The following is a 26,909-nucleotide window of genomic DNA, read 5'->3' as shown; positions in this document are numbered from 1 at the left end:
GCCTTTGGTCTGGCTTCTGGGAGGGCAAAAAGCTGCATGTGTGTCAATGGGCCTCAGCCTCCTGGGGGCTGGGTAGATCTTGGTGCCAAAGATGCTATGACTTACACCATGCACACTCATGTCAGTCAATGAACCTTTTATTCCCACCTGGGTTGAACTTTCCTCCTCCCTGCCTTGAAGCCTTACTTCATTAGGGCTATTTATGGTATTTGTATTATAAATCAAGGATGCAGGTAACACATTTTATTATGATTTTATTATATATTCTCTTTTCCTGGAGTTTTGCAAGTAAAAGATTGCATAAGAACCAACTCTTTATTTCTCATAATTTCCACCCTACAGAACCAGGTCATATTACAATTGCTTGATGCATAATACCCAATGACTCAATAAATACTTTACAAAAATAACACAGTTTTTTTCCTTTCTTAAAACATAAAAAATTATGATTTCTTAGACTTGAACCCCCCTCCCCTTTTTATATTTATTTACTGGGAATATATTGTTGGAAAAAATTCATTAAAATGGTATTAAAATAGATAAAATGAAGTCCATATTTTTCCCATTTTTTTGTTTTTTTCTTTGGAAAAGTGCTACTCCCTGTTTTTATGTGTGAACTTCCTGCAGTCTTCTGAACCTACAAAGACATGAGCAGAAATTCTACTATTTGGGGCTATGTAGAATCATAGCAATATGCTAATATTAGTCTTTTATTTTAAAGCCCATTTAAAATAAGGCCTCATATTTGCCCCTAAAATACCCCACCCCCTACCCAGTCTTAGGCAAGAGAAGTTTGGAATCTGAGACTCCAGCATAAGGCATAAGGCATGAGGTGCCTTATGACTAAATAACATTTGGTTTAAGGTGGGTGTTTTCTTGTTTTGATACATTTCCATTGCATTATTTAGTTTTAAAGAAATCATTGCAAAATTCCCTTTCTCTTCCACATCCCTAAGCCCCTTTCTTTCTGACTTCTCACAGAAGTGATTAGTTTCACGATGACAACTCCAGAGAAAAGGTTACCCATAAGTCACATTTGTATTAAATAAGTTATACATAAAAACTGCTTATAACGTTTACAGCTTCAGTCTCTTTCCCCCTTTGCCTCTCTTGGAAACTCTGGATCCGGGGTGAATTGAATCACACCCACCGGGGCTTCCAGGTTCTTCCAGCTTCTTTGTTGTCCCCATCCTCCTGTCCACATCACCCCAGGAGGACTTCTAAGGAGCTCAGTAGGCATTGCAGATGGCCAGGCAGCTTCACGTGGCAGTCACCCGGGCCTGGCCAACACCCTTAGTGTAAGGTATGAAAAATACTCATGTGGTATATACAAGTATACACATATGCCGATAAGGAGGACTCGGTGCCAGTCGGCAGATCAGTGCAGCGCGTTTGTGTCGCGAAACCAGAGGTGGCGTTGCTCCACCTGCTCCCAGTCTCTCTAGTACTCCCTGGCCTCTTGGAACTGCTTGATGTAGTCCTCGTCCGAAGGGCTCTCTGTGCACTTCTGTCCGTTGTTGGGGGGCCGGGCCTCATTGTACCTGCTCCAGTCGCCCTTGCAGATGATCCAGGGCAGGACGTCCACTTTGTAGTGCAGCTCGGCCGAGAACTCGGTGCTGATGAGGTTGGGCGTCCCTGCACCTTTGCCCCTGGTGATGAGCTGCATGTTGTCGCCATAGCAACAGTGCTGGGCGGCCAGCGTGGTGCTCTCCAGGGACAGCATGGAGCGGATGCAGTACCGGGCCGTGGGCTTGTAGATCTCCAGCTTCTCCTTGGGCCCGCTGGCGTCCTTCCAGCGGAAGTCCTTGCGCTGGATGCGGTCGAAGATGTCGGCCGTGCTGTAGGCCACCTCGGTGGGGTAGGAGCAGGGGCAGCTGGGCAGGTCATTGATCACCTTGTGCATGTACTTCTTCAAGAACTCGCTTTTGCAGCTCATCCACCGCTCACAGCTGTCCATGTCTGAAAAAGGCCACACACACACCTTCTCATCACATGCACCAGCGGTCCACAGGGTGACACCAAAGTCAACTCCCTTCCTAGACCCAAAGACCCCTGGAGCCGCCTAGAACGACCAGGCATGGGTGGCCATTCTCGCCTCCCTTAAACTTGGGAACTTCTTTGTTCACAAGACTTCCTCCCAACTCCCCACTTTGTATTAGGACGTATTTTCAGACACACAGAAAAGTAAAGAGAAAATACTTACATGATGATTATTCATATTCCATCACCTAGCTTTAACTATATTTGCTCCACCTTTTAAAAATTTTGTGGAAATATATATTACTATCCCTAAATTTTAGTAGGCATCAACCAAAAAAAAAAAAGAGAGGATATTTTCCTAGATAACCATAACCCTATTATCACTCCTAACAAAATTAACAATAATTCAGAGGGTTGTTTTGAATCTCCTCTCTAAATAACTGATGTGATGCAAAAGGCTTCAAACAAACATTTATAGGACTAAGTTTTGTTTCTGCCACTCACTGACTGGTTTAAAATAGGGCTAGGCTCTCAACCTCTTAACCTCAGGCGGTAACAATCACTGTTTGCAAATTCACAGGATAAGATACCTCAAAGAGGAAGGGGCCCCAGGTACCTGCTTTTAGGGAACTTGACATTTGGGCCAGAGGCTAGAAACCTGTAGGCCTAGGTCAGAACCCACGGCCAGAGGTACTGTGTTTGGGTCTTTCAGTATTAAAAAAATATTGATAGTTGCTGATATTTAAGAATTAGGTGATTTCAATTGTAAGTGTGGATTCCTGGCCTCATTTGAATAATCGAGAGGTGGATCTCCGCTGGTCCTGTGTTTCCTCATGGGAACAACTGGCCCCATGAATAGGTGAACGATGACCCCTGCTTGGCAAGGGCGGGAGGTCCCCAGTTCAGCACAGCCCCTGTTTGGTTCCTTCACTCACAGGTGACTTCTTGGTCCCTCAGTCATCTGAGCCTGGGACCTCAGGTTGAACGAGTGTCTTAGTTTGGGTTCTCTCAGACTCTGAGCCAAAATGATTCCAGTGAAAATGGTTCTTTGGGGGTGAATCCAGGAAAGGCAAGCAGGGGGTGGGAAAGCAAGACAGAGAAGGGAGGGAAGCCAATACAGGGTGTGGATCAAACGAGTAACCACTGCAAGGAACTGGTTAATCCTGATGGGTCCTGGGAAACTGTGCAGAGAACATGCCTCTGTGTTTTCTCATCCAATGACAATGTCAAACTTTACCCAAGCCCCGTGATCCTGGAAAACAGCGAGGGTTAAGAATTCTGTCCCCCAACCCTTTGCATTCTTACTGCCAAGAACCGCCTTTACCCGTAGGACTTAGAAGAGATTCACGGGTGCCCCCTTGTTTACCTGTGACAAAGCCAGACACAGACCCTCCAAATTCCCTTTCTTTGCCTCAAAAATGATTAGCTGAACTGTTTATCCTCACTGATCAATCAGAATGCGTCTTAACCAAACTTCTTTCCTTCTCTCCTTCCTTCAAGCACCTAAACTTTGCCCTCCCTCAGCCTGAGACAGCGCTGCCTGTCCTTAAGGATCATTCCCGGAAATAGGCTGGCCTCAGGGTAGAACATTCTCCAATCTGATCATGCCACCCTTTCATCCTACGTCCCCTTATTTATTCCTCTGTAAAAGGAAACCCTCTTTGCCCAAGCCTTGAGGTGCTTACAGACTTATAGTCACAGCGTTCACCCTATTACAATATTAGAGAGATAACATTCTCCCCAATCTTTTGAATAAAGTCTTTCCTTACTAAATCCAGATTTGTTTTTATTTGGTGGGGATCTGGGTATTTATCCACCAGTTCCCACAGCTCACTGACAGGGGGCAGCTCCTGGACCTCCAGCGCACTGTGCATTCATGGGCAGTGGGCTCTGGGGCCAGAGCGAGACCTCAAGCAAAGAAACACGGGGGCTGCCAGCTGGAGGCCAGTTGGGGTGCAGGGACATTGTGTGGGTGAAGGGGACGTGGGTGGGTCACCGACGGCAGCTGCCACAGTGAGCTGCAGCAGGCAAGATGGGGCATATCTAAAGAAGCCAATCATGGTGGGATGTGGGGTGCCTTAAGGGGGCTGAAGGAGAGAAGCCCCATGGGTGTTCAAAAATGCAACGTCTTTTCTACAGAGCAAGTCAGAGGGTGCTTCAAGGAGCAGGTGACACCATGCTGGTCCTGGGGCCTGTGTGGCAGCCAGGGGTCTGCTCAGAGAACCTGCTGTGGGCACTTTGGGGACCTGCAGCCTCCAGCACCTTTGGATCTATCCTGGTGTTTACATCAAGGCTGTCCCCGCCCTCTGGCTGTTCCGGGCCAATGACTGAGCATGGTAGGAGAACTGCCTGATTCCCGGTCAGCTTGACTGAGACTTTCTCAGAGCTGCCTGAGCCTCTTCCTGTAGTCTTCTTTCCTTCCCTCTCTCCCTTTGTAGGAGTCCAGCCTGCACCTCGGACTGAAAGCTCCCCCTGCCTAGTCCTACTGCCTTCCCTGTTATCCTTCCTGGGTGTTTCCCCAATAAATCTCTTGCATGTCTAATCCCATCTTGGAGGACCCTAACCACCCAGACTGCAAGAGCATAGATGGGGGAAGGGGGATGGAGGGCCCTCCAGGTAAGCATGAATTGTGCAAACTAAGGTTGAGCAGAGAAAAATCTCCCGGGTAATGTCTGAGGCTGGGGACATGACACATTCAGTTTCACAGGAGCAGAAAGTATAGGGAAATAAAATTGTTGGTGTCAGATCATCAACTGTCTTGTTCAGTTTAGGCTTGTTCAGAGGGTACTGGGGAACCACTGAAGGTTTGTGGGTGATAGTAAGCTATTAACTGAGCTGTGCAGTAAGAAAATGAATGCAGCACTGCTATCAATGGTAAGGGTCAAGGTGAGATACTCTGAGAGAGAGCAGCAGGTGGGATCAAGAGGGAAGAAACACAGGCTGTGCACTGAACAGGGTCCAGGGTGCTGCCAGTTGGGATGCGGGATATGCTGCAGCTCCATAAATTCTACAATTCCATGGCTGTGATCTACTGACTGAGCAGTTGCTGAGAGATTGAAAGTTCAGACCTATGGAGTGTCTGCAAAGCCTGTGGGATCCCCTTCAGAGGACAGGGTCTTCAGAAACAAAATTCAGTAAGGCCCCAGAAAATGGCTCTGTATGTTCCCTCCAGGCGGGCGGAAGTCTTTGCAATTCATGTACCTGTAGGCCATCTATTGACTTATTTTTATTTATCAAACTTACATACAGTGTTCAGGGTGATGGGCATGTTCTATATGCTTTACAAATATTAACTCATTTAGTTCCACAATAACTCTGCAAGGTAGGCACCGTTACCTCCTATCATTTTATAGATCAGAAAACTAACGTAGTACTAGGTTGAGTAACTTGACCTTGTGCAAGTCATGCTTTCCCCATCCTCCCTTCGTCCTTCTGTACTTCTCCGTGCCCTGGAAGGTTGGCCCATGTGGACTGTATCGACAGGCTCCTTGACCTCTGCCTTCTACTTGGGTTAAGCCAATGGAAGGACCCAGCAAGAGGCCAGACAGGGGGAGGTAGGGGAGGTCAGAGTGTTTCTTTCTGTTGCAGGTTGCCTGCATCCTTCTGAGAGCCGGACTGCTGTCAGGTGGCCCTCTCCACACAGTGACAGCTCCTTCCCCTGGTCCCTTCAGGCCAAGAGGTAGTAAGGGCGCCCCACTGTTGCCAGCCTTGGGGAAATCCCTTCTTGGTTTCCATCCGCTCTGCTCATACCTTTGCAAACAGTCCCTCACCAAAGGCTCCTCAATTACCTAATTAGACTGTGCCATGTTCTTTCCTGCCTGGTCCCTGCCTGAAACACCATGTCTTCTCAGCTCTTGTGTCCCTAGCCACTCACCGGGTGTGGTCTCATGCATCTGGGCTGTGCTCAGCAAAAGGGCTAGATGCTGCTTGCCTGTGGGTTACAATATGAGGAGGTCTTAGAAGTTCTCTGTCCCAAAGAGAGGCTCTACCATTTCATGTAAAATTCTCATCTTTAAAGTCATTCTTTTAAAAATCAAATGCACCCTGTTCGCAAAAGGCACCTGATGAATGCAATTTGACTTTAGGTATGTGACGGGCTTGGAGGTGAGGTACAGGCTCTAGTAACGTAGGGTGTCCACACTGCCTCCAGTCTGGCTCGTAGACATGTTTGATTGGGTTTGCTTTTATAATAAATTATTAATGTTATCAAGCATTTAAACAATTAAAATATATTCCAGATTTGAGGCCTCTCGGAAAATTAGAACATCTGGCAATCCTGGATCGGTATTCATTCCTTGGTGGCTAAGTCACAGCTAACCCCTTTGGATGAAGCTCCTCATTCTGCCGTCGCCCCTGCCGCTCTCTACTGCCCCCTGCCGCTGAAGCTGTTTCAGTTTCTTTTCATCATAGTGCTGGCACCATTTTCCCGCCTACTTTCTTATGTGTCTTTCCTTTTATTCTAGACTTGTTCTAATGAGACCGTTATCTGACCCCTACAGGCATTTGAGAAACATATTTGTTTACCAAATTAGCTCCCGAATAGCTGGGCTGTGGAAAAATAAAGGGGCTTAAGACTACTAAATTGTGGCTGAGGAGGGAGGGCAGAAATGATGAAGTTAAGTAAGAATTGTTGGGTGGCAAAAAGAAATGGGGCAGAGGAATTTTACCCTTCTACAATATTGCAGTTATATGCAGAGGCACATGAAGCTATTTTTAAGAAGCAAGCTTGCACCTTGCACCTGAACAGTCACTTTTAATTTTGTGTGGTCCATGTTTATTGGATGTGATCTAGCACTTTCTAGTGGACAAGTAGCAGAGCATACCAAAGGTTTATAAAATATTCCTGCAGGGGACGGGGGTGCACAATATTGAGAAAATTCCCTCTTTCTCTCCCTCCCTCCCTCTGCTGGAGAACTGAGGGCACCATTTCTTGATTTTATTGCAGACACTTAGTGAAGACTGAGGAAACCAGATTCCATGAGGCTTGAGCCCCTACTGTGGGCTGATTCCGTGCTAAGAGTGGAGAGTGGTTTCTTCTGCCTCTTGCTGTGGAGGCTGCACAGTAAGCAGGGTGCACACAGAAGGGCTGTATGGCACATTCTGGTGTAGGAGGCATAGATTGCTCTCTCTTGCTCGGAGTATATTCAGTAAGCAAGAAATATGCTAGGAGAATTGGACCCCAGAAGAGGAAAATGAAACATTTACATGGATCCAAGGATGGCATTGCAAAGGCAAAAGGAATCTCCAAAACACTAAGTCAATATTTGGATAAAAAAGGAAAAAAAAAATCTTCTTACCAACTTCAAACAGTTTGGTGGCATTAAACTCCTCGCTTCCCGCAAGCAGACTCACTTCAGTGGCAGCTGTCCTGAAAGTGTCTTCAATTCCTAAACACAGACAAGAGCTCATTTTTCCCTAGTTATATGGAAAAAGTTACCCCCCCCAAATAAAAAAACAAATACACCTGAACAAAGCCTTTTTTGTATTCATTACTACTCACAGGCAGAAACTTGCCAACAGAGGAAACAGTAAAAAGCAGGTAGTAGCACATAAAATATATTAAAACCCCAGATACCATTTGCAGCATGAAATCGGATCCAAATGTGCCTGAATGAGTCCTAAGGATCTCAGCTGCTAGGCCTGGGGATGGGGTTTTGGGAAGTGGGGGACACATGTCTGGATGGTTGTCTGGTGGTGTCATGGTGAAAACCAGAGGCGGTAGAGTGTAGTGGTTAATACCTTGTTTTTAATGACTAACTGCCTGGTTCAAATCACTGCTAGCCATGTGACCTTGGACAAGCCATTTAAATTTCAAAGTTTCGTGTGCCTCAGTTTTCACATCTATAAAATGGGGAGAACCAAATGCCCCCCCACCCCATAGGGTTGAAAGAATTAAATACATTATGTGTAAAGAAGGTACTTAGGGCAGTAAGTAGTAAGTGTTCACTGATTTTTTGCCCTTGAATATTTGTCTAGCCCATTGAGGATGCAGCGGTCCATAGCCAAAGACCAGATATCTCATATTCTAGGACTTTTAGCATTGTTGATGTGGCTTCAGAAAGAATAAGCTGGACTTGTCATTATGTGTTCTGAGGGATGGAACCCAGCTTTCCTCAAACTTCCTGGTTTGCCCAAATTCCCCAAACTCCCTCCATCACTCCCCACACTACCACCTGCAACCAGTCTTCCTTTACCAAGAAGAATCACTTGCAAGCCGAAGCAATAAGAGGAGGGAGTGAGGCCCATGGAACATCTGTTGGCGAGCATTGGTTTCCCTGCTGGGGATGACTCGATTTCCTTTATGTGACTCTCTCTGATTTTACATGAGGCCCCTCAAACTTATCCGTAGGGTTGACCTAGGGGACAAACTTTTACAGTGTAATTACTGCCAGGTCAGGGAGACCTTGTCTGCCCCATGAGTCCTTTCTAGTAATGCTGAGAATCAACGAGGCAAATAAAGAAAAAGATCCTGAAAAAGGAAACCCCTCAAGTTCCAAGGGAGTCCTGAAAAGCTGTAATAGCCAGGAACAGAGGGGCAGGAAAGAAGGAAGGAGGACAAGGACAGAAGAGAAGAAAATGTATGAAGAGGGCTGCCAGCCACACTGCTCTCAGTGGTGACAGAAAACAAGAAGGAAGCATCCAAGATGGAGGCAGAGGAAGCCTCCCCCTGACAAGATACCTAAACCTGCCACCTTGATCTGGACGCCAGCTCCAGAAAAGAAAACAGCAGGCAAACCCCCAAACCCTGACATTAAGTGCTGTGTGTGTCCATGTGTGGCTGAGCCCAAGACCCTTTTCCCTGGTGCAGGTGAGTTTGATGATCACTTTGTGTTCAGACTGCCTGGATTCAAATTGCAGATGGATCGCTTGCTGCCTGTGCGACTCTAGGCAGGTTAACCCGCTATGCCTCAGTTTCCACAGCTGTCACATGAGCACAGTGATACATTCCTATTTCATGAGGCTACAGTGAGGATTAAAGGAAATAATACATATAATTTTAGAAATTTGCTTGATACATAAGTACTCAAGTACTCTTATTCGTTACCATCTTTTTCACTTTTTTCTCCTTCATCTTCTTCATCTTTATCTTCATTTTCTTTTGCCTCGCCTTCTCACCTTCATCATCGTCTCCTTCTTTATCTTTCTCTTCATATTTTCCTTCTCTTCCTTCTTCATTTTCTTCCTGTCCTCCTCCTCCTCATATTGTTATTATTTATTGGTTCATTTCTACTCATCCAAATCCCACCCACTGGACTTCCAACTCAGCTCGTTATGACGCCCAGGGAAAGATCAGGAAAAGCATCTTGATGGCTGCCCCGCGTTTTTTAAATCCGTCTGCGCAGCTGACATGGAGCCAGAACCACCACGTCTTACATTTCAGCCCCATTTTTGAGACAGGCCCTTTCGCTAAGAAACACATTCATTCCAATCTGGTCCTTCCTCTCTCTCCTCAGAAACTCCTTTGAACTTTCACTTCACTTTTGCCCCAAATATCTCCAGTCTGAGAACAGAGTGTCTAGGGGTAGAAATAGGAAGTCTGAGGTGCAGGGATCAGATTTTCTGGCTCTGAAATTTCTTTCAGATGAAGCCATTAGGAATGTGTGGTTTCTTAAAAGGGCCTAAGATATTATTTTAGGCTGGTATTCTACCTGGCAATGGGGAACACGTAGTAAAATTATAGGCCAGGAGTTGGTAAGCTTTTTTGTAAAGGGTCAGAGAGTAAATATTTGAGGTTTTGTGGGTCACATATAGGTTTGATTGCTGCTGCTTCCTCTTCCTCCTCCTACTCCCTTCCTCCTCTTCCTCCTCCTCCTCTTCATCCTCTTCCTTCTCCTCTTCAAAATGTATGGGCCATACACAAACAGATCTCCAGTTGGACTTGGCCCGTTGGCCATAGTTTGCCAACAACTGCTATAGTCGGTCACAATTATTGTTCACTCTCAGTATGACCTCTCACCAAGTTTGCAATTAGTTTAGTTTTTAAAGCACTGAAAATGTAGTATAAAGGTATAATTAACTGGCACATCACCCCAGTTTGCTCCACTGGGGGCCTTTGGCAACTGTCAGGTGTTACCGGTAGGGCTAACTGTGTGGTTTTTCTGTGGATGGCTGTTAAGCCTCTTGTCCTGTCTTCCTTGTCAGACCATGAATGTCTGTCTTCATGTGTCTCTTCAAGACACAAAACAAATCCCACATTAAAGCCCAAACTAACCAGAGTCTCTCCTTTAAATTAAATAAGTGCAACATGGCATTGTCCTTTAGGTCACAGCCACTGCAATTGTGCATTAGATACAGAAAATCCATCTTTTCATCCATTACGCTCATTATTGGTTATCTCTTGTCTCACTCTGGTCAGAAGTCTTATTAGGAAAATGGTTATCTTTTTAAAAAGACAATTTCTATAAGTTTTTAAATATAAATTTAAAAGCTTCCCCTTGAACTTGGAGCCACACCCCTGGGTAAGCTCACCTGGGCAGTTTGGACGGTCACAGGTCCTCGATTCTGTCGCAGTGCATGCATAGCCACAAGACCGGGTCCGTTTCTGGTTGCCATTCCCACAGGTGACGCTGCAGACAGACCAGAGACTCCAGTCACCCTCACCGTCTGTGGAATCTGGAAGGGAGCCAGGGAGATGGTCATCAACCTCCCCCACACAGTCCCCAAATCTCCCTATCAAGCAGCCCACCAATTGTTCGCTTCCAACCTTCTCACTGTTGGACAAGGCAAGATGGCACCTGAAGCTAAAAGATTTACAGCTCCAGGGCTCATTCCAGGGATGTGCTTTGTGAAGGCAGGGAGGTTTGGGGCACTGTGGTGCTCAGCGCATCCCTAAAAGGTGCCCAATAAATGCTTATTGAGAAGGCGCTTGTTTGCAGAGCATGGGACCATGGAATAACATGCTAGGCCGCTTCCAAAGGGACCACTGCCACTTCCCTCCCACCCTGTGCATACATCCACGCAGAGAAAGAGAGAGAGAAAGAGAAACAGAGAAAGAAACAGAGAGAAACAGAGAGGAAGACAGAGAATTTATTTCCCTTTCTCTAGAATCTGGGCTGGCCAGGTAACTTCTGGCTTTTGCTCTGGGGAATCCAGTGAATGTGAAAAAGCTCGGGCTAAACCTGTAAACTATGGGACATCACATGAAAAGAGAGGAGGCACATGCAGGACCACTAAGACACCAGACATATGAGCAAATCCTTCTCGAACCTTCCAGCCCTTCCCAGTGGACAGCTGAATGCAGCTGGGGCCACCAGGACTCAAGGAATGGCCCAGTGGCCCTGCCTGAACTCCTGGGCCACAGAATCATGAGAAATAATAAACTGCTATTGTTTTAAGCCAGCAAGTTTGGGATGGTTTGTTACACAACAAGAGATAACCGGTGCATTAACAGTGAAGCTAGAGATGGTCTCCTGAGGTCATTACTTGACATCCATCCAGTGAATATTTGTAATATTTATTTATTTATTATATGTCAGGCACAATTCTAGGTACGTGGGATACACGTAAGTAAACCTTTCCAAGATCCCCACCCTGGTGGAACTAATATTTTAGTGAGAAGAGAGAAACAACCATTAATAAACACAAAAAGTGAGTAAATTGTTTAGTATGTTAAAAGTTGATGAATGGTGTGCAAAAAGGAAAACTAGAACAGGCTAGAGGGGCCTGGGAATGAGAGGTGTGGGAGAGGTTGGTTCTTTAGCAAGACTGACTTCTTCCTCTTATCAAAAGTAAAGTCCTGGAGCGGTTGGGTGACTTGTCCAAGGTTCTCAGATTAACGGGAAGGAGAGCCCGGGCCCTAGCCCCAAGCCCTTGCTCTCTCCAACATGACTCTTTCTGCAGCACCGTCACTCTGGGATAATCTCTCCTGGTTTACCCAAACCTTCCTGTAGCCTGGGGGCCTCTGCTGGTGCCAAGTGTGGAGCTACAGGCATGTGCCTTGTAGCGGGGGAGTACCCTGTGCTCATAACCAGTCGTGGCGATCGTTACTACGTAGGCCCCGCAAGAATGTCGTCCACACATGTTTCTACCTGAACTGTGGGCCTGTGCCAGCCTCCCTGGCTGTTGTTTACGTGGCGTTAACTCTGAATACTCCTCAGGCAAACACAGGGCCTCTGAGCCTCCTCAGCCCACTCAGCAAGGTCAGAGGAGCTGGGGGACTGCATGGTTGAGTCCTCTTCCTTAATTCAGAGCCGAGAGTTTGCTCACACCTCACCTGCACCTGGGGCCCCATCCATGTCTCTCCCCTCCCCAAAAAAGAATTTTTCCGAACTTTGATTTTCTTCTGAGAAATAGTTTTCCAACCACACAGCCAAGCAGATGTTTGAAACTACTGCTTTGTGTTAGGGAACTGGGCTGCCTTCCCTAGTCTACCATCTCCTGTTAGGCAGCAACACGGCAGGACAGGGAGAAACCACTCAGGTAGGGCAGCTGCCACTTCCTCTGAGACCTCTGCTGTCTGGTGTCTCTTGGTAATCTCTCTGAGCACACCAGAGATGTGGCTACAACAGTCACGCAATTGCATGCTTGTCACCAGGAGCGTCCAGGTGCAGCAGGTTATACGCACACGTGCACACACTCACTCACCTCCTGCACATACCATTCAGGCCAGATTTTGTTAAAGGAAATAAAAATAAAAACAGTCACAAATGCAGATTATCATGTTTTTATACTCATAAAAAGCTTATGAAATCAAGTAGGCAGAGTTCGTATCACCTGTGGGGTGGGGACCAGCATAAGACATAACTAAATGATGCCAAATGGTGTCCTTGGTTTTGCAAAAACACAGGGTCCTCAACCTCCTAGAAATCTCTTGCAGCCTTGCTTCTCCATTACGGCATAGAGAGCAAATTTTGGGGAACAGCATCCCTGAACTTTGAGATTTTTAGCATTAAGCTTATTATGAGATTTATATTGGAGTCTCTGCATGACATAATTCCTTGTTTTGGTTTCTTGGATCTAAATTATTAAAAGTTAATACTGCATCAGACCATGTGAAAAATGATGCTCATGTAATTCCTCTCCCCAAATCCACCCCCTTGGTTACTTCCTCTCAAGCTGATCCCAGGCTGGGCCATGTGACTTGCTTTGGCCAATGGGATAATAGTAAACATGATGCATGCAGAGGCTTGGAGAGTGCCCATGCGTTAGAGTTTGTCCCTTCCAGCCATGGGGAACCCTTCCACCTCCAGACAACTCACAGACTCATGAGAGAGAACCCTTTTGTTCTTTTAAGCTACTAAATTTTGGGGGTGATTTCTTAAGCAGCAAAAGCTAACTGTTACAAATACACCATAAAATTCTCCCTAAAATATGCTCTCTAGACAGCTGCCAGACCCTGGAACCATCGAGGATTTATTATCACAGTTAAGTGACTTTCTCCATGTCTTTATTTTACATGCTCACAAAGCCATTTCATTTCCAAACATTTTTTTTGATATGAGTTCCCCAAAGTTAGGCACAGAACACTTACAGTTAATCATTTCTATTGAAGTTAGCAATGAAATGCAACAACCTCCCAGGAAAAAGCTTGTACATGAGCTCACTGCCCAGACCCTTCACAGCACACTGGCCCAGAGCAACATCCCAGCAAGGACCCTCCTCTTGGGGACTTGTATTTGTTTAACGTGTTCAAAGGACAGAAAGGGAGTTTCTGACTGGGACAAATCTTTGAGGACAGTATTCCTTTCTGCTATAACAAAACAAGCCTGTTGTCATTTGCTCACCTACGAGGGAGTGTTGCTCAAAGCAGAAAATGAAGGTGAGTGGCAATAATTGCAAAGATAACAACAATGACAGGAAAAAACAGTTCCTGGAAACATTTATAGGGTGCTTTGACAGCCCTAGCTGTGAGATCAAAGAGTTCAAGGAAGGAAGAAACAATCTATGGTGCAGTGGGCTGAGAGCTGGGTTTCAAAGATGCCATTTGAAATGTTAAAGTATACCTTTATAGCTTCAGGGCACTAGGGTTCTGTGGGCCAGTTATAGTGTTGGGGAAACTGAAGTGACTTGGGTTTTGACTTGGCCACCAGCAAACCTGAGCACTAATCTTAGATGATAGTGGCTACCAGTTTTTGAGGGCCTGCTTTAGCCAGCTGCTCTGTCCATCCACACTGACTAAACTCCAACAATAACCCTGCAAGGTAGATGGAAACATCCTCCTTTTATGGACAAGGAAATCAAGGCTCAGAGAGGTTAAAGTACTTGCCTGAGGTCACACAGCTCACAGGCAACGGCAGAACTGGGATTAGATGTGAAGTCTGTCTGTTCTCACCATATCCTGTTCTAAAGCCTGGTACTCTAGTAGCTTTGATTCTGACCGAAGTTGGCCTCCCTTCCTTAAGATACCCACTATGTGGTCAAAACTCAACAATACAAAGAAAAGCTCCTGAAAAAAAATCACTTTGAAATTTTCTATTAGAATTGAATCATGACAAGTTAGAGAATTTCAAAGAACTGAGCCCTAACCCAGGTAATGATAAGCAGTGCCCACCTAATTTCATTATGTAGACTATTCTAAATAATTTGGGGAATGGTATACTACCGTTAGGCAGAGAAGTATTTACCTGGACTCTCTCTTTGCCCTGGATACCTGAAGTATCTACACAGAGGGTATTTAAAATGCAGAATCTCAAACACACACTTGCTACAGTTGAGCTGAGTCATGGCATCATCACGTTACGTTTTTCTAACATTACAAATCAGGTCTGTCTTCAGTTGCATATTTTATAATTCATTCAACAGATGACATTGAATCTTATTTATTTCACCTAGGATTTTTTGAAATACTTTTTGCCTTCAAACATTTAAATTCTTAATAAAAATCCTGCCTTCAAAACTCTGAGATCTATCTCCTCCACAAAGGCCAGCTCCCATAGCATTTTTAGCCTGTCTTAGACAAGGCAGCAAGTGCCTAGATACAGAGATACAAAGCACTGCGATGCTGTTGCATGACCCTCACCTTCCTGGGCGGTATGTTCTCTCCCTGTGTCCTCTGCAATCACACCCAACATAGGGATAACTATCTAGAAAATGCTAAATGGTTTCTTGTTGATTGAAATAAAAGAGGGAATTCTCAGCTTATCTGATGCTGCATGGAATTCGGGAAATCCCATGTCCCTTGTGAGCTGTTCTGAGAAGCAATGATCATTCATTCGTTCTGCAAATGCTACCGATCACCTACAATGGGCTTAGAGTCTTGCTACTCAAAGTAGCTGCAGGGCTGGCAGAGTCAGCTTCACCTGGGCCCATTTCCCTCCACCTACTGCATCACCAGGTGCATTTTGACAAGACCCCAGGTTATTCACACGCATGTTAAAGTCTGAGAGGCACCACTTTAGAGGTGCTGTAAGGCATAAGATTTTCTTTATAAAGTAGGAATCCTGGCATCTAGACTAATGATGGGGAACATATTAAGAGGTACTTCAAAATTGTAGAAGATGGGAGCTTCCCCACGGCCTGGGCATGCTGGAAGATCCTGACACAGGGAGATCCACAGGTCCTCTAGGTCTAGGAAGCTGGGGGGAGGGTGGTTGGGGAAGCCACAGTGGTTGCCCCAGTAGAAGGAAATTCCATCCTCAAGATTGAAATAGAGGGGATGTTCTTAGGGTTCGTGAATTCAGCAAAGTGTACTCTGTGAAAGCTTTAGATGAAAAAGTTATTTCTAGTGGTGGTCTTCAAACTTCAGTGAGCATGAGAATCACCTGGTGACACTGATTGATCAAAGAAAGAAACAAAAAAGCAAACAACAGATTGCAGGTCTCACTTCTAGACCTTCTCATTGAGAAGATGGAGAGTGGTGCCTTCAATCTGGGCTGCCCAGTGGAGTCACCCTTGCAGCTTTAAAAGATACTGATGTCCAGGACCCACCCCCAGAGATCCCAATTTGATTGATCTGGAGAGAGGTGTAGGCAACAGGATTTTAAAAAATTCCCCAGGTGACTATAATGAGCACCAAGGTTGAGAACCACTGATCTCAAACAATGGGGCTCAATGCATCAGGGTCCCCAGGAGGGCTGGTTCAAACAGATTTCTCCTACCGTAGAGTGTCTGATCAGTAGATCTGGAGTGAGGCCGAGATGTCTGCATTTCCATCACATTCCCAAGTGCTGCTGGTGCTGATGGTTTGGAGGCCACACTTTGAGGACTATTGGTAAATGGGGAAGGAGTTGGGGCCTAGGAATGGCATTTTTTAGCATGCAACTGAGGAATTCTGAAGTCAAGTGTCTGAGCCCCACTCTTAGAAACAGTGTTCTGTGTGGGCTGTGCAATCTCAGGCTGGCATCCAGGGATCCTCCGTGTTTCTCTCGTTCAACAGCACTGGTCTTTTCCTTCCATTCCTATCTTCCAACCCAAGCATTCATTTCTAGATATATTCTACTATCTGCTATAGTTTGGGTGTTTGTCTCCCCAAACCTCATGTTGAAATTTGATCCCCAATGTTGGAGGTGGGGCCTAATGGAAGGTGTTGGGTCATGGAGGCAGATCCCTCATCAGTGGCTCAGTGCTGTTCTCATGGAAATGGAAATGAGTGAGTTCTCACGCTATTAGTTCCTGCAAAAGCTGGTCTTTAAAAAGAGCCTGGCACCTCCCTGCTGCCTTGCTTCCTCTCTCAACATGTGATCTTTGCACACACCAGCTCCCCTTCACCTTCCACCATGAGTGGAAGCAGCCTGAGGCCCTCACTAGATGCACATGCCTAATCTTGAACTTTTCCGGACATCAGAATTGTAAGCCAAATAGACCTTTTTAAGTCAAGTTGCTTAACTTCTCAAGGCTTTAGTTTTCCCATCTGTAAAATGGGGTATCTGCCTCAGAGAGCTGATTCAATGAGATAATATTAATATATGTGAAATGTCATGAAGAGGGAAGTGCATGGTAAGTACTATGTGTAAGTTGGCTACTATACCCAGTAATTCCTCTTGGAAAATAGATAAATTGAACTTCTTCTGGGAAAAGTGATGGTTTCTCTAGCCTCTTGGCTGGAAGGGGTACGGTATTCCCTTTCTGCTGTCTTAGCATTTGATGTATGTCTCTACCATGGCACTATTTTGCTCTATTAGTTAATTTTCTCCCTTTGTCCACAGATGGGTGAGATCCTCTATATCTTGCTCATTTTTGGATTCCCAGCACCTAGCATAGTGCTAGACACAGACATGCTCTTGATAAATGTTGGCTGAACAACTGAATATGTGGTTAGAAAAAAAATTGTCTAGCTGTTTCGGAAGTTGCCTAGAATCATCTATTAATGATCAGAAATCATTCTCTAGTATACAACCAGTCTTTCTGTTGAAGAAAGGGAATAAAGATTAGAGCAGAAATGGTACAAGATAAGTCATCCTCTTCGTGTACTATTCACTTCTAAGTCCACTGATGACGAAGCCACAGGAACATCGTGATGATGGGTGCATTTGTAAGACATCAAATACTCTTATAACTCACTGCCCGAATCTCCACTAAAGCTGGCCAGATGCTTGCCAAATTTGTTTCCTTTTTTTTTCTTGGACACGCAGAATGCATTTCTCAGACTCCCTTGTGGCTAGGTGGGACCACGTGACCAGGTCTTACCAGTAGAATTTGAGTAGATCTGATGTGTGTCACTCCCAGGCTGAGGAGGTTAAGGGTGTGGTGGCTTCTTCGGGCTCCCTCTTTCCTTGGCTACCAGCTGGATGCACAGCCTCCAGGGGATAACTCTCGGGCCCTAACAGTTGGTGGAGCTCCGAGAGGGGAAGAGGCTGGATCCCCGAATGGCTGAGTGGAGCTGAGTACCCCCCAACCTGTCTCCTATCCCAACTTGTGAGAAATGAACTTTTATTATTTTAAATCACTGAATTTGGAAGTTTTCACCTCACCCACCCTACTCTAAAAACACAGGAGACTATAAGTCCCAACTTGGAGTTTTGAAATTTATTGTGGGGGGCACTTATTTTGATGAACTGTGACACACATGTTTGTGTGGACCCCCGAGGGCCACTCCACTGCCAGTATCAAACATGACATAGTTGCCTGGTCAGCGGAAGCAGCTGTGCACATCTCCTTTACTAAATTAATTTTCAATGTGAACTTTTACAGTAAAAAATACAAGAAAGTTAATTTGAGGATTTCCAAACTGGGGGGAAGGCAGAAAGAACCCCAAAGGCCCTAAAAAAATTCTCTCCCAGATAATTGATCTGATTTTAAAATTATAGTCTTTCCAGAAAAATGTGGCTTCTGGTGCCTCCTTGGGGCTTCTGTGGAACAGAGCCTTTATGAGGTATGCCTCGTAGGAGACCAAAAGCCACATACTGTAAACTGGGTTTGGCTTGGCTCAATGTCCCTTAGGCCTCATCACCCTCATTTATTCTCCCCGCCAATTTCATATTACTGGGTGGTAAACTCACCATATTCTGGCTGCTCTTTGGTTTCGAAAGTCCGGTGGCCTGTGGCCGGACGGTCCCACCCCCTGGGGGGGTTGAGGAAGTTGCTGTCGTCTGAGGTACTGTCGTACTTGTAGTCCTGGTCCCCGCTGTTTGCCCTCGCCAAGGACAAGGACCTCTGCCACCAGGCCCGCCAGTCAGGGGCCGGCACTGCCCAGCTGGGTTTATTCTCCGGATGCTGATCTTTATCTGCTTCCGAGTCAGGACCGTCGACCACCTCTATGGTGACCTGAAGAATTCAGAACAGGCCAGGGTGAATGTGGAGTCAACAACAGCCATCGACCTATGTGACCCTTGGAAGAAAGTCTGAGAGAGCAGAAGGAAACGATGGGCACCTCCCTCATGAAGGAACGCTGGGATCGCGTGGTGACACAGAATGGAAAACAGCCAGGGATGGTGCAAGTGAGTTCCATCACTAGATGGAACATGGCCTCGGGCTGGGAGAAGAAGTTCATCAGTAGGGTCTCTGAGTTATCGATGACCAAATGGGTGAGAAGCCTTTCATTCAAGGGGTAAACATGTACTGTATGTGTTCTTGAAGTGACACTAGAATAATCAGAATGAAACATAACACTTACTGAATACAAAATCTTTCCCAGGCGCTATTCTAAAAGCTCTGCCGATATTAATTTATTTAACCCTCAACAACCTCCCATCCCTGCGTGTGTGCCGCATCTCCCACCGAGAGGTGGAGTCTATGTCTCCTTCCTGGAAATCTGGGCTGACATGTGACTCACTCTGTCCAGTGGAATGGGTAGGAGCAGAATGGTGACAGGTCTTAAAAGGTCTTGTAGCTTCCGTTTTCATTGTCTTGGAATGTTCCCACCGTTAGGTAAGCTAGCACAGCCCAGACCACTGCATGAGTAGAGACCACGTAAAGGGAGAGGCCACATGGAGGAGCGCCAAGGCACCTCCGCCAGTGTCCAGCCCCAAGGCCCCCGCCACGTGAGTGGGGCTCTCCTGAATCCTCCAGCCCCAGGTGGGCCACCCCTGCTGCCGCCACATGGAGGTGAGGCAAGCTCTGCTGGCTGAGCCCCGTTCAAATTCCAGACCCACAGCCATCCAGTGGTCATTGCTTCAGGCTATTAAGTTTTGGGCTGGTTGCTAGACAGCAACAGATAGCTTTTTACAGACAGGGAAAACTGGCACACAGAGACGTTAACAACTTGCCAAAGGTCATGGAGCTAGATGAGGGGAATCTGGTTCCAGAACCCATGCTTTTACCAACTTTGTGACACTGTCTATTGAAAAGGAAGTGATAGAGGGACTGTCCCCTCATGAGACTGAGGGAGCAAAGAGGCCACAGGTGCCGGTGGGGTCTGCTTGCCACAAGGTGCGCCGAGATATGAGCACAAGGTCCTCAAGACCAGGCTTTCTCAGCTCTGATTGTCACTTAGCCCATAGTCCAGCCCCAGCCTGCACACTCCTCAACCAACCCTCCGGGGCAGAGCACATAGTCCTGGAACCAAGGTTAGAACTTGCTCTCGGATTTACGGAGCCTAGTTTTGAAGTCTGTCACGGGGCTAGAAGAATGCAGCTTCTTGGCTGTGAGAGACAATCAATGTAGAGAAACTTGTTTAAAAAATATAATAAAAGACTCATTGGGCTCCCTTGGCCATCACATAGCTCTTGCAACACCCCCTGGATGAGTTATGCGCAAATGAATCAGAAACATGCGCTCCAAGTAATCAGTGCAAGATGTACTGGGCAGATGCATTTCCAGTTTTGCCCTAACCTGACATCTGAGAGAGCTGCTGAGATGCTCTGCCAAATTGCACTGGGGTGTGCCCATCCCAGAGACAGATAGCCCCTTCCTTTTGTGTGAGCAATAGGAAGGTTTGAATCCTGTTCACTTTGATATTCGAAGGAAGTTGCCCTGCCTATGGTGGGCCCGGGCTGTGGTTTTGTGTAGTCCAGACACGTGGTCAAGAGGGTGACCTTCAATTCCAGAGTCTGCTCAGGCAGGCCAAGTGCATCTTTCTCCTCTGCTGTGGGATGCCTAGAAGGGCACCACTAGCTTTATGCCACCATTACCCCAATCTTATAGGCATCCCTTGCATATTTATAAGTAATTATGGAGCTTTTTTAGTAATCCCCAAAAAAGGAAAAAAGGGAAGAAAATGAATGCATCATACATTTGGTGTCATTGCTGTTTGCTGGAAAGGATGGTTGCTGGGGAGTAATGGTAAGAGGGATCCACACAGAGCCCTGGAAAGATAAGTGGTAGAAGGATGGACCGCTGCAGTGGGGCAGATCCAAGCTGGGCAGTGGCAGGGCAGTGCTGAGACTTTGGAGACATACCCTTCCTCCTCTGCAGCCCTCTCCTCTGCCTGCAGACAGAACAACCGAGCTGTAACCATCATCTGCAAGGCTATTAAGGGTCTTGGAGGGGAGAGGCTGCCAAGAGCCAGGCAAGCCTGCAATTATGGTAATGAAATCAGTCTCTGGGTAGGAGATAAGGGGAAATGTACCCCACAGTTTTGGTATTCCGTTTGTATTCAGACTGGAGTCAAAGGGATTGCTTAAACAAAACGTGCCCTGCAATTTCTCCAAGCTGGGAATAAAAACAATTTCATGTTTCAAGCTATTACCGTCAATACGATTTTCTGCCCCCCAAATTGCTGCTCAGCTCCAAACAAAATAGATGTGTTGCCTGGCCAGGCAATGAGTAGCAAAATACAAATTTACTCCAAAAACTATATCAATGACTAAATCTCCACACTTCGAGGTTTCTTTTTTCCCTTTAATTGCTAGCCACTGCTCCAACTGAATTTAAAAAACAAAACAAAACAAAAAAACAAACAAATTTCAGGATCCACCCTTCCCTACAGTTAACAGAGTGGAAACCTCATACTGATATCAAAAGAAGAAATCTAGTCTTCAACCTGAAGTTTCATAGGCATCCAATTAAAAAGCCTTAATGAGCACGGTCAATGACTTTTCAAATGGTGGGGATTAGTTTTGTATTTCCTGTTGCTCTCATTCTGTTTACATGTTTTTCAGTGTCAAAGAATCCTTTGAGAAAGATGTCTTGGACAATCATCAACGCGATAAACCATAGGCGTGGGAGTGAGCACAGCAGAGTTCCAAGACCTTACCACCCTTTCTCATCCTTAATACACATCATTGAAATGTCTCCGTATATTTGTTTCTTCTGGACTTTTCCACACCACGAATCACAATGCTAACAGAAAAGGAACTCTTTCAAAAGCCTCAAGTCCAACTTCTGACAGAACAGCCCCAGCTCCAAGAAAGAGAGTCCAAAATAGGTGCCAATTTGGAGAATTCTGTCCAAAATCAGGGAAATGAGAGTAAGACCCAATGCACCTTGATCAGCTTTCCTTCTCTTGATAGTTAATACTTTTATTAGAAACAAACTCTTTACTCTTGCTCTGAAATGCATTTTCCATAGGGAAACTAACACCGTTCTCAGTCTAACTGATGATAAAGCAAAGCCACTGAATGCAGAGTTCATATCCTTCAAACCCAGAAGGGTCTTCTTGCTTGTTGGTCCTCTGAGCCTTGAGCGCTGTGGGGACCAGGTCGGTGTGGGTAGGCGTTTCCCAGAGAGGAAGATGATTTCCTCAGGAGCGTAGAGCATCAGGGACACGCCTCCTGCAAAGGTTTTGGATCCAGACCATGCTACGCCCCCTTGCTTGACAACTGCCACAGAAAGAACACAAACTGCACTAGGAAGATATGTGATCCCCTCCTCTTAGATGCACTGACACTCTAAAAACAGTTGTGGCAACCCCAGCTAACTGTGGTTAATGCTTTGCCACTCGCGGCATGCTTGCCCAAACATTATTGTCTGTTCTACACAACTTAGACCCCATTTTCAGGCACAGAAACTGGCTGGGAGAATTCAAGTTCCCGAGGTAGACAGCAGGATAGGTGGAGAGTCAATCTCAAAACTAGAGCTTCTGATTCTCAGTTATTTTTGCACACATTTCCTCTGTCATCTTCATCCCCAATATCATCACCAGCCAGCATCTACCAGTTCTGGGAAGGTTACCGTGTGCTGAGCGCTTCACATTGATGCTCTCATTTAATCCTTGCAGATAACCATACTTATATGTAGTATTATGCAACATAGGCGCTCAGGGCTAGTAGTACCCTTCTGACTTTATAAGGAAACTGAGGCCCAGAGAGGCCTAGTGACCCACACGAGGCTAAGAGGTGAAGCCTGGCTGACTAAACGGTGCTACCTGATCCCAAACACAAGTTAGTCTGACTTGGGACAGCAGCACCGCATGATAATCTGAGCCGTGCAGGCTTGTCCCTGGAGGGACATAGGTCTATGTCTTGGGCACAGACATTTCTTGGTTCTTACTCAGCCAGAACTGCCATGCCAAAAGTATTTTAGAGAAAAAGGAGGAAGAGAAATGAAAAGTAGAAGCACATACAACATTTGTAGCCCTGGCCAACTCACCTGATTGTATCTTGTGACACTCAAGAGGCCTGTGGCCATATAAATAAGTCTGTGCAAGGAAGAAAAGGCCTTTACAAGGCTGTTTGTAAGTCCCTCTCAATGGAAGAAAAGAAATAAGTATATTGGTTGAAATGAATACTAATCTCAGATTGATCCAGAAAAGAGAAATATTTGGTTGTGAATAGCTACCGTAGTAATGAACTGATGCAGGAAGCCTAATAATGAGTTCATTTTAGAGATTTTTTTTTTTTTCTCTGCTATCTGACCATCAGCTGCAGACCAAAAACCCAGCCAAGGATACTAAAGTTTAAGTCTAACCCATCCTGGGGGATTTACTTTCTTTCCTGAATGATTTTTTTTTCCCCTAATAAAACTCAACTTCTTGTATTGTTTTAAATTTCACATGGAGATTCAGTTCGGGACTTTGAGGCCATTTCTTTCTATGTTGCGCTTGTTGGGTTTTTTTTCCCACTCACTTCCACAGCCTGAAGCCGGGCTTAAAATAGAGATTCTGATTCTCTTGGGACAGAGACCGCCTGACTTCTGGGGGTGAAAAATGCTCTACAGAAGCAGATGCCGGGGCTTTTATAAGCATTTCCCACCCAAAAGTCAAGAGGCCCCAGAGGGACGTGGCCCCTTGCACGGGCTCAGCAATGTCACTTTGGAAAGGTGCGGGCTGTTTCTGTAGGAGAGACAGCGGCTGCAGCCCTGGAGCGTGGGAAATCCTGCCAGCGCCTGCAGGGGCGAGGGGTTCAGGGAGAGGGGTATTAAATTCCTGTTCAGCACCCCAGCTCCAGCTCGGGATAACTAGGTGGGGGCAAGGGCAGGTTGCCAGGGGAAGGGGCAGATGAGGCCAGAGGCCCTGGCGGCAGAAGCCGACCCACTGATGGGCCCCTCACCTGTCTCTACTCTGCTACCCAGGGAGAGGGAATGCTTTGACGGGGCCCACAGTGAGCAGCGGGGCTGTCTGCTTGCTGAATCGGCCCTGTGTCAAACCAGTGGATTTCAACAAAAGAGCAGTGGTCTAAGGAAGGGGTGAGGGCTGCCAACACGGAAACCATCACCCCCTTTTAAAAAGCACCTCGTGTTTTAAAGGACCACCAGGGAATTGGTTTACTCAAGTGCAGCGGTGCGTGGTGCTGCAGCAGCTAGTGCTGTGTGTATGTGTATGTGTGTGTGTGTGTGTGTGTGCATGTGTGAGTGCATGCACACACACATGCAGACACATGGCAGGGGCTCCCTGGGGTAGCAGCTGCTTCCTTCTTTCTTTGAACATCTTTCTGAGTTATCAACGCTAACAAACCTTTTGTGGTCTTCTAGAAACAAGGCCAGAAATGCAGCTCAATTTTCTTTTCTTTAGGACCAACAAGTCATCAGATCAATAAACCATTGGCCACCCCCACCCCTCTGTACTGCCCTTGGAAAGTTACCAGACATAGGGATTGTATAAAGCAGAGATGGAATAACCTGCCCGGGCAGTGGGCAAAGAGGTAGTATTAGCCTAGCCTTTTTGGAGTTTTGACTTTAAAGGTATCTAGGTTGGAGCTGCATCAGTTTCGAATCATTCTGCCAGTCACCCAGATATTTGGAGCTGTGGGGAACCTTTCATTCTTGGAAGTTATGGTGATCTTTGCTGTCCAAAGGGCAACCCAAGAAAAACACAGGGACCTCATAGAAGTTAACACTGTTCCTCTTCCCACCCTGCCCTCCAAAGGATCTTTTCCAGAAGCACCGCCTGGAGGGAAACTTTGTGTTCCTGTGCTGGGGTAGGGTTGAGACCAAGTGAGAACAAAGCATTAGTTGTGATTTCCCATCCGTTACATGCCAACATGAGCAGGTGGCTTGGGGGCTTGGAGGAGATGAGGGCCAACCATTTCCACTCAGCCTATCTCTGAAACCATACTTTTGTGGCCGTGCATGGGGAAGTTGCATTTTATAAAGGTCCAAGAGGTTTTGCCAGAGAGACCTTCATGCCACAAACATCCACAGCCCAGTGCGGCTCTCTCATAACCCATCCTGCATTTATTCCACATCTCACTCCAGTTCTTGCCACACGCTGCAACTCCGACAGCTCCCTCTCTCCTCAGAAAGCTGGGCGGAAATGCTCCAAAGCGTTCTGTGCTTATCCCTTGGCCAGCAACACAGCATGTTATGATGTAAACTGAGTTGTAATCTTGGCTGCTCCACTGAGCCCATGACAATCTGTCACGTGGGCCGTAGAGGGCTCAGTGCTTGGTGGTTGCCCCACCGCCCTTTTTTTAGGGGGAAAGTAATCTGGGGTTCCCAGCTCTGTGGCTCCCACCTGCCTTTATGCCATTGTTGTCCCCTAACATTTAAGTAATATTTTTAGAAGACCCAAGCAGGTTCTGGGTAGGGGATGGGCATTTCCAGACTGATGCATTCATCTGGGAGAGAGAAAGGGGATCCTGAGAAGTTGTGCCCGAAACTGGGTTCTGAGGTGGAGCATGAGGCACCCAGTAACTTCGACAAGGGAAGACTGCCTGGGCAGCCAGGCATTTTCCTGCAACTTCACATGAGTGATTCTTAAATCTATTACCCTAATAGCTTCATCCTCAGCATCATGCTGCACAAGTGACATTTCCCACCCCTGGGAAGAAACGCTAGCCACAGCAAGCTTAAGAGTGTTCTGGGCATGGCCTAAGCACCCTTGGGATGAGGGCTGTCTGGTCCTGGAACTGTAGAATCTCTAAACATGTAGATGAAGCCCTGATGCAGAGCAATGTTAAGCAATAGTATAAAGATGCCCATGTCTTTTTGTTCTGGCCAATCTATACCTCTCCCAAGTGGACCCATTGCTCTTTATCAGAGAGCCATGTGTCCAGTTCCTGGAGAGGGGCATTGGAACAAAAGGCCTGTTTTTCTAATTAATCAACTAGAAAAATACAAGATTGATCAGAAATATTAATGGGGTCATGCAGTGATTTCTGTGCATGGGTTGCCAAAAAGTGGCCTCCACAACATTTTTCACTTCTGTGCCATCCACAGAGTCCTTCCCTACTTCTCCCCATCTGTTGAGATCTGCCCCCCTTGGGACACAGTGCTTTTTTTCCTCTTGTCTTTGCGATCCCTCTGGCACTGTCTTACATGTGGTAGCTGGGATCTTCCCACCCATGTCACTTCCTGGAGGGAACGGGCCTTACATTTCTTAATATCTCATGACCTAATGCAGCATTTTATAGGTAGCAGGGGACGGCTGATGTCTTCTAAGTAAATTGTGTTCTCAGCCACCATGACACTGGTGTTATGAGCAAAACAACTCTGGTCAAGGAAACCTGATCTAAAACTGTATGATGCAGAGGAGAGAGAGAGAGAGAGAGAATGCAATTAAAGATCAAGTGCTTGGCCAGGCGCAGTGGCTCACGCCTGTAATCCTAGCACTCTGGGAGGCCGAGGTGGGCGAATCCTTTGAGCTCAGGAGTTCAAGACCAGCCTGAGCAAGAGCGAGACCCAGTTTCTACTAAAAATAGAAAGAAATTAGCTGGACAGCTAAAAATATACAGAAAAAATAAGCTGGGCATGGTGGCACATGCCTGTAGTCCTGGCTACTCGGGAGGCTGAGGCAGGAGGATTGCTTGAGCCCAGGAGTTTGAGGTTGCTGTGAGCTAGGCTGACACCCAGTTTCTACTAAAAATAGAAAGAAATTAGCTGGACAACTAAAAATATACAGAAAAAATAAGCTGGGCATGGTGGCGCATGCCTATAGTCCCAGCTACTCGGGAGGCTGAAGCAGGAGGATCACTTGAGCCCAGGAGTTTGAGGTTGCTGTGAGCTAGGCTAACGCCATAGCACTCCAGCCTGGGCAACAGAGTGAGACTCTGTCTCAAAAATAAAATAAAATAAAATAAAATGAATGGATTGGACTGGTTGATCTCTAAGCATTCTAATAAGTCTAAAAAACTATCAACACTTCACTGATGGTATTTACCACTCTCACTTGGATTTTTAACGAAGCCATTTACAAAAATAAGAAATTTGAATTTCAACCAGAAAATCAGATTTTGGAGTTTGGAATATAAAGCTAAAAAAAATGCCTAAAAGCAAATATACAAATACATATGAGATAT

General features: G+C 46.1%; 1 protein-coding gene across 1 annotated transcript in view; it reads right to left on the bottom strand.

The window, feature by feature from the left end:
• Nucleotides 1-238: 238 nt before the first annotated feature.
• Nucleotides 239-26,909, bottom strand: part of ISM1 (isthmin 1, angiogenesis inhibitor) — a 73,216-nt gene continuing 46,545 nt past the window's right edge. Inside the window, exons 3-6 of the mRNA XM_012640448.1 lie at nt 18,357-18,621; nt 10,450-10,593; nt 7,278-7,367; nt 239-1,959 (exon numbers count right to left, since the gene is read on the bottom strand). Of these exons, the coding sequence (XP_012495902.1) occupies nt 1,442-1,959; nt 7,278-7,367; nt 10,450-10,593; nt 18,357-18,621 (1,017 nt within the window). The 3' untranslated portion in view covers nt 239-1,441. The remainder of the gene's footprint in view (nt 1,960-7,277; nt 7,368-10,449; nt 10,594-18,356; nt 18,622-26,909) is intronic.

This window comes from Propithecus coquereli, unplaced genomic scaffold, assembly GCF_000956105.1.
Source record: "Propithecus coquereli isolate 6110/MARCELLA unplaced genomic scaffold, Pcoq_1.0 Scaffold153, whole genome shotgun sequence".
Classification (NCBI taxonomy): Eukaryota; Metazoa; Chordata; class Mammalia; order Primates; family Indriidae; genus Propithecus; species Propithecus coquereli.
This window is presented reverse-complemented; position numbering and strand designations above follow the sequence as displayed.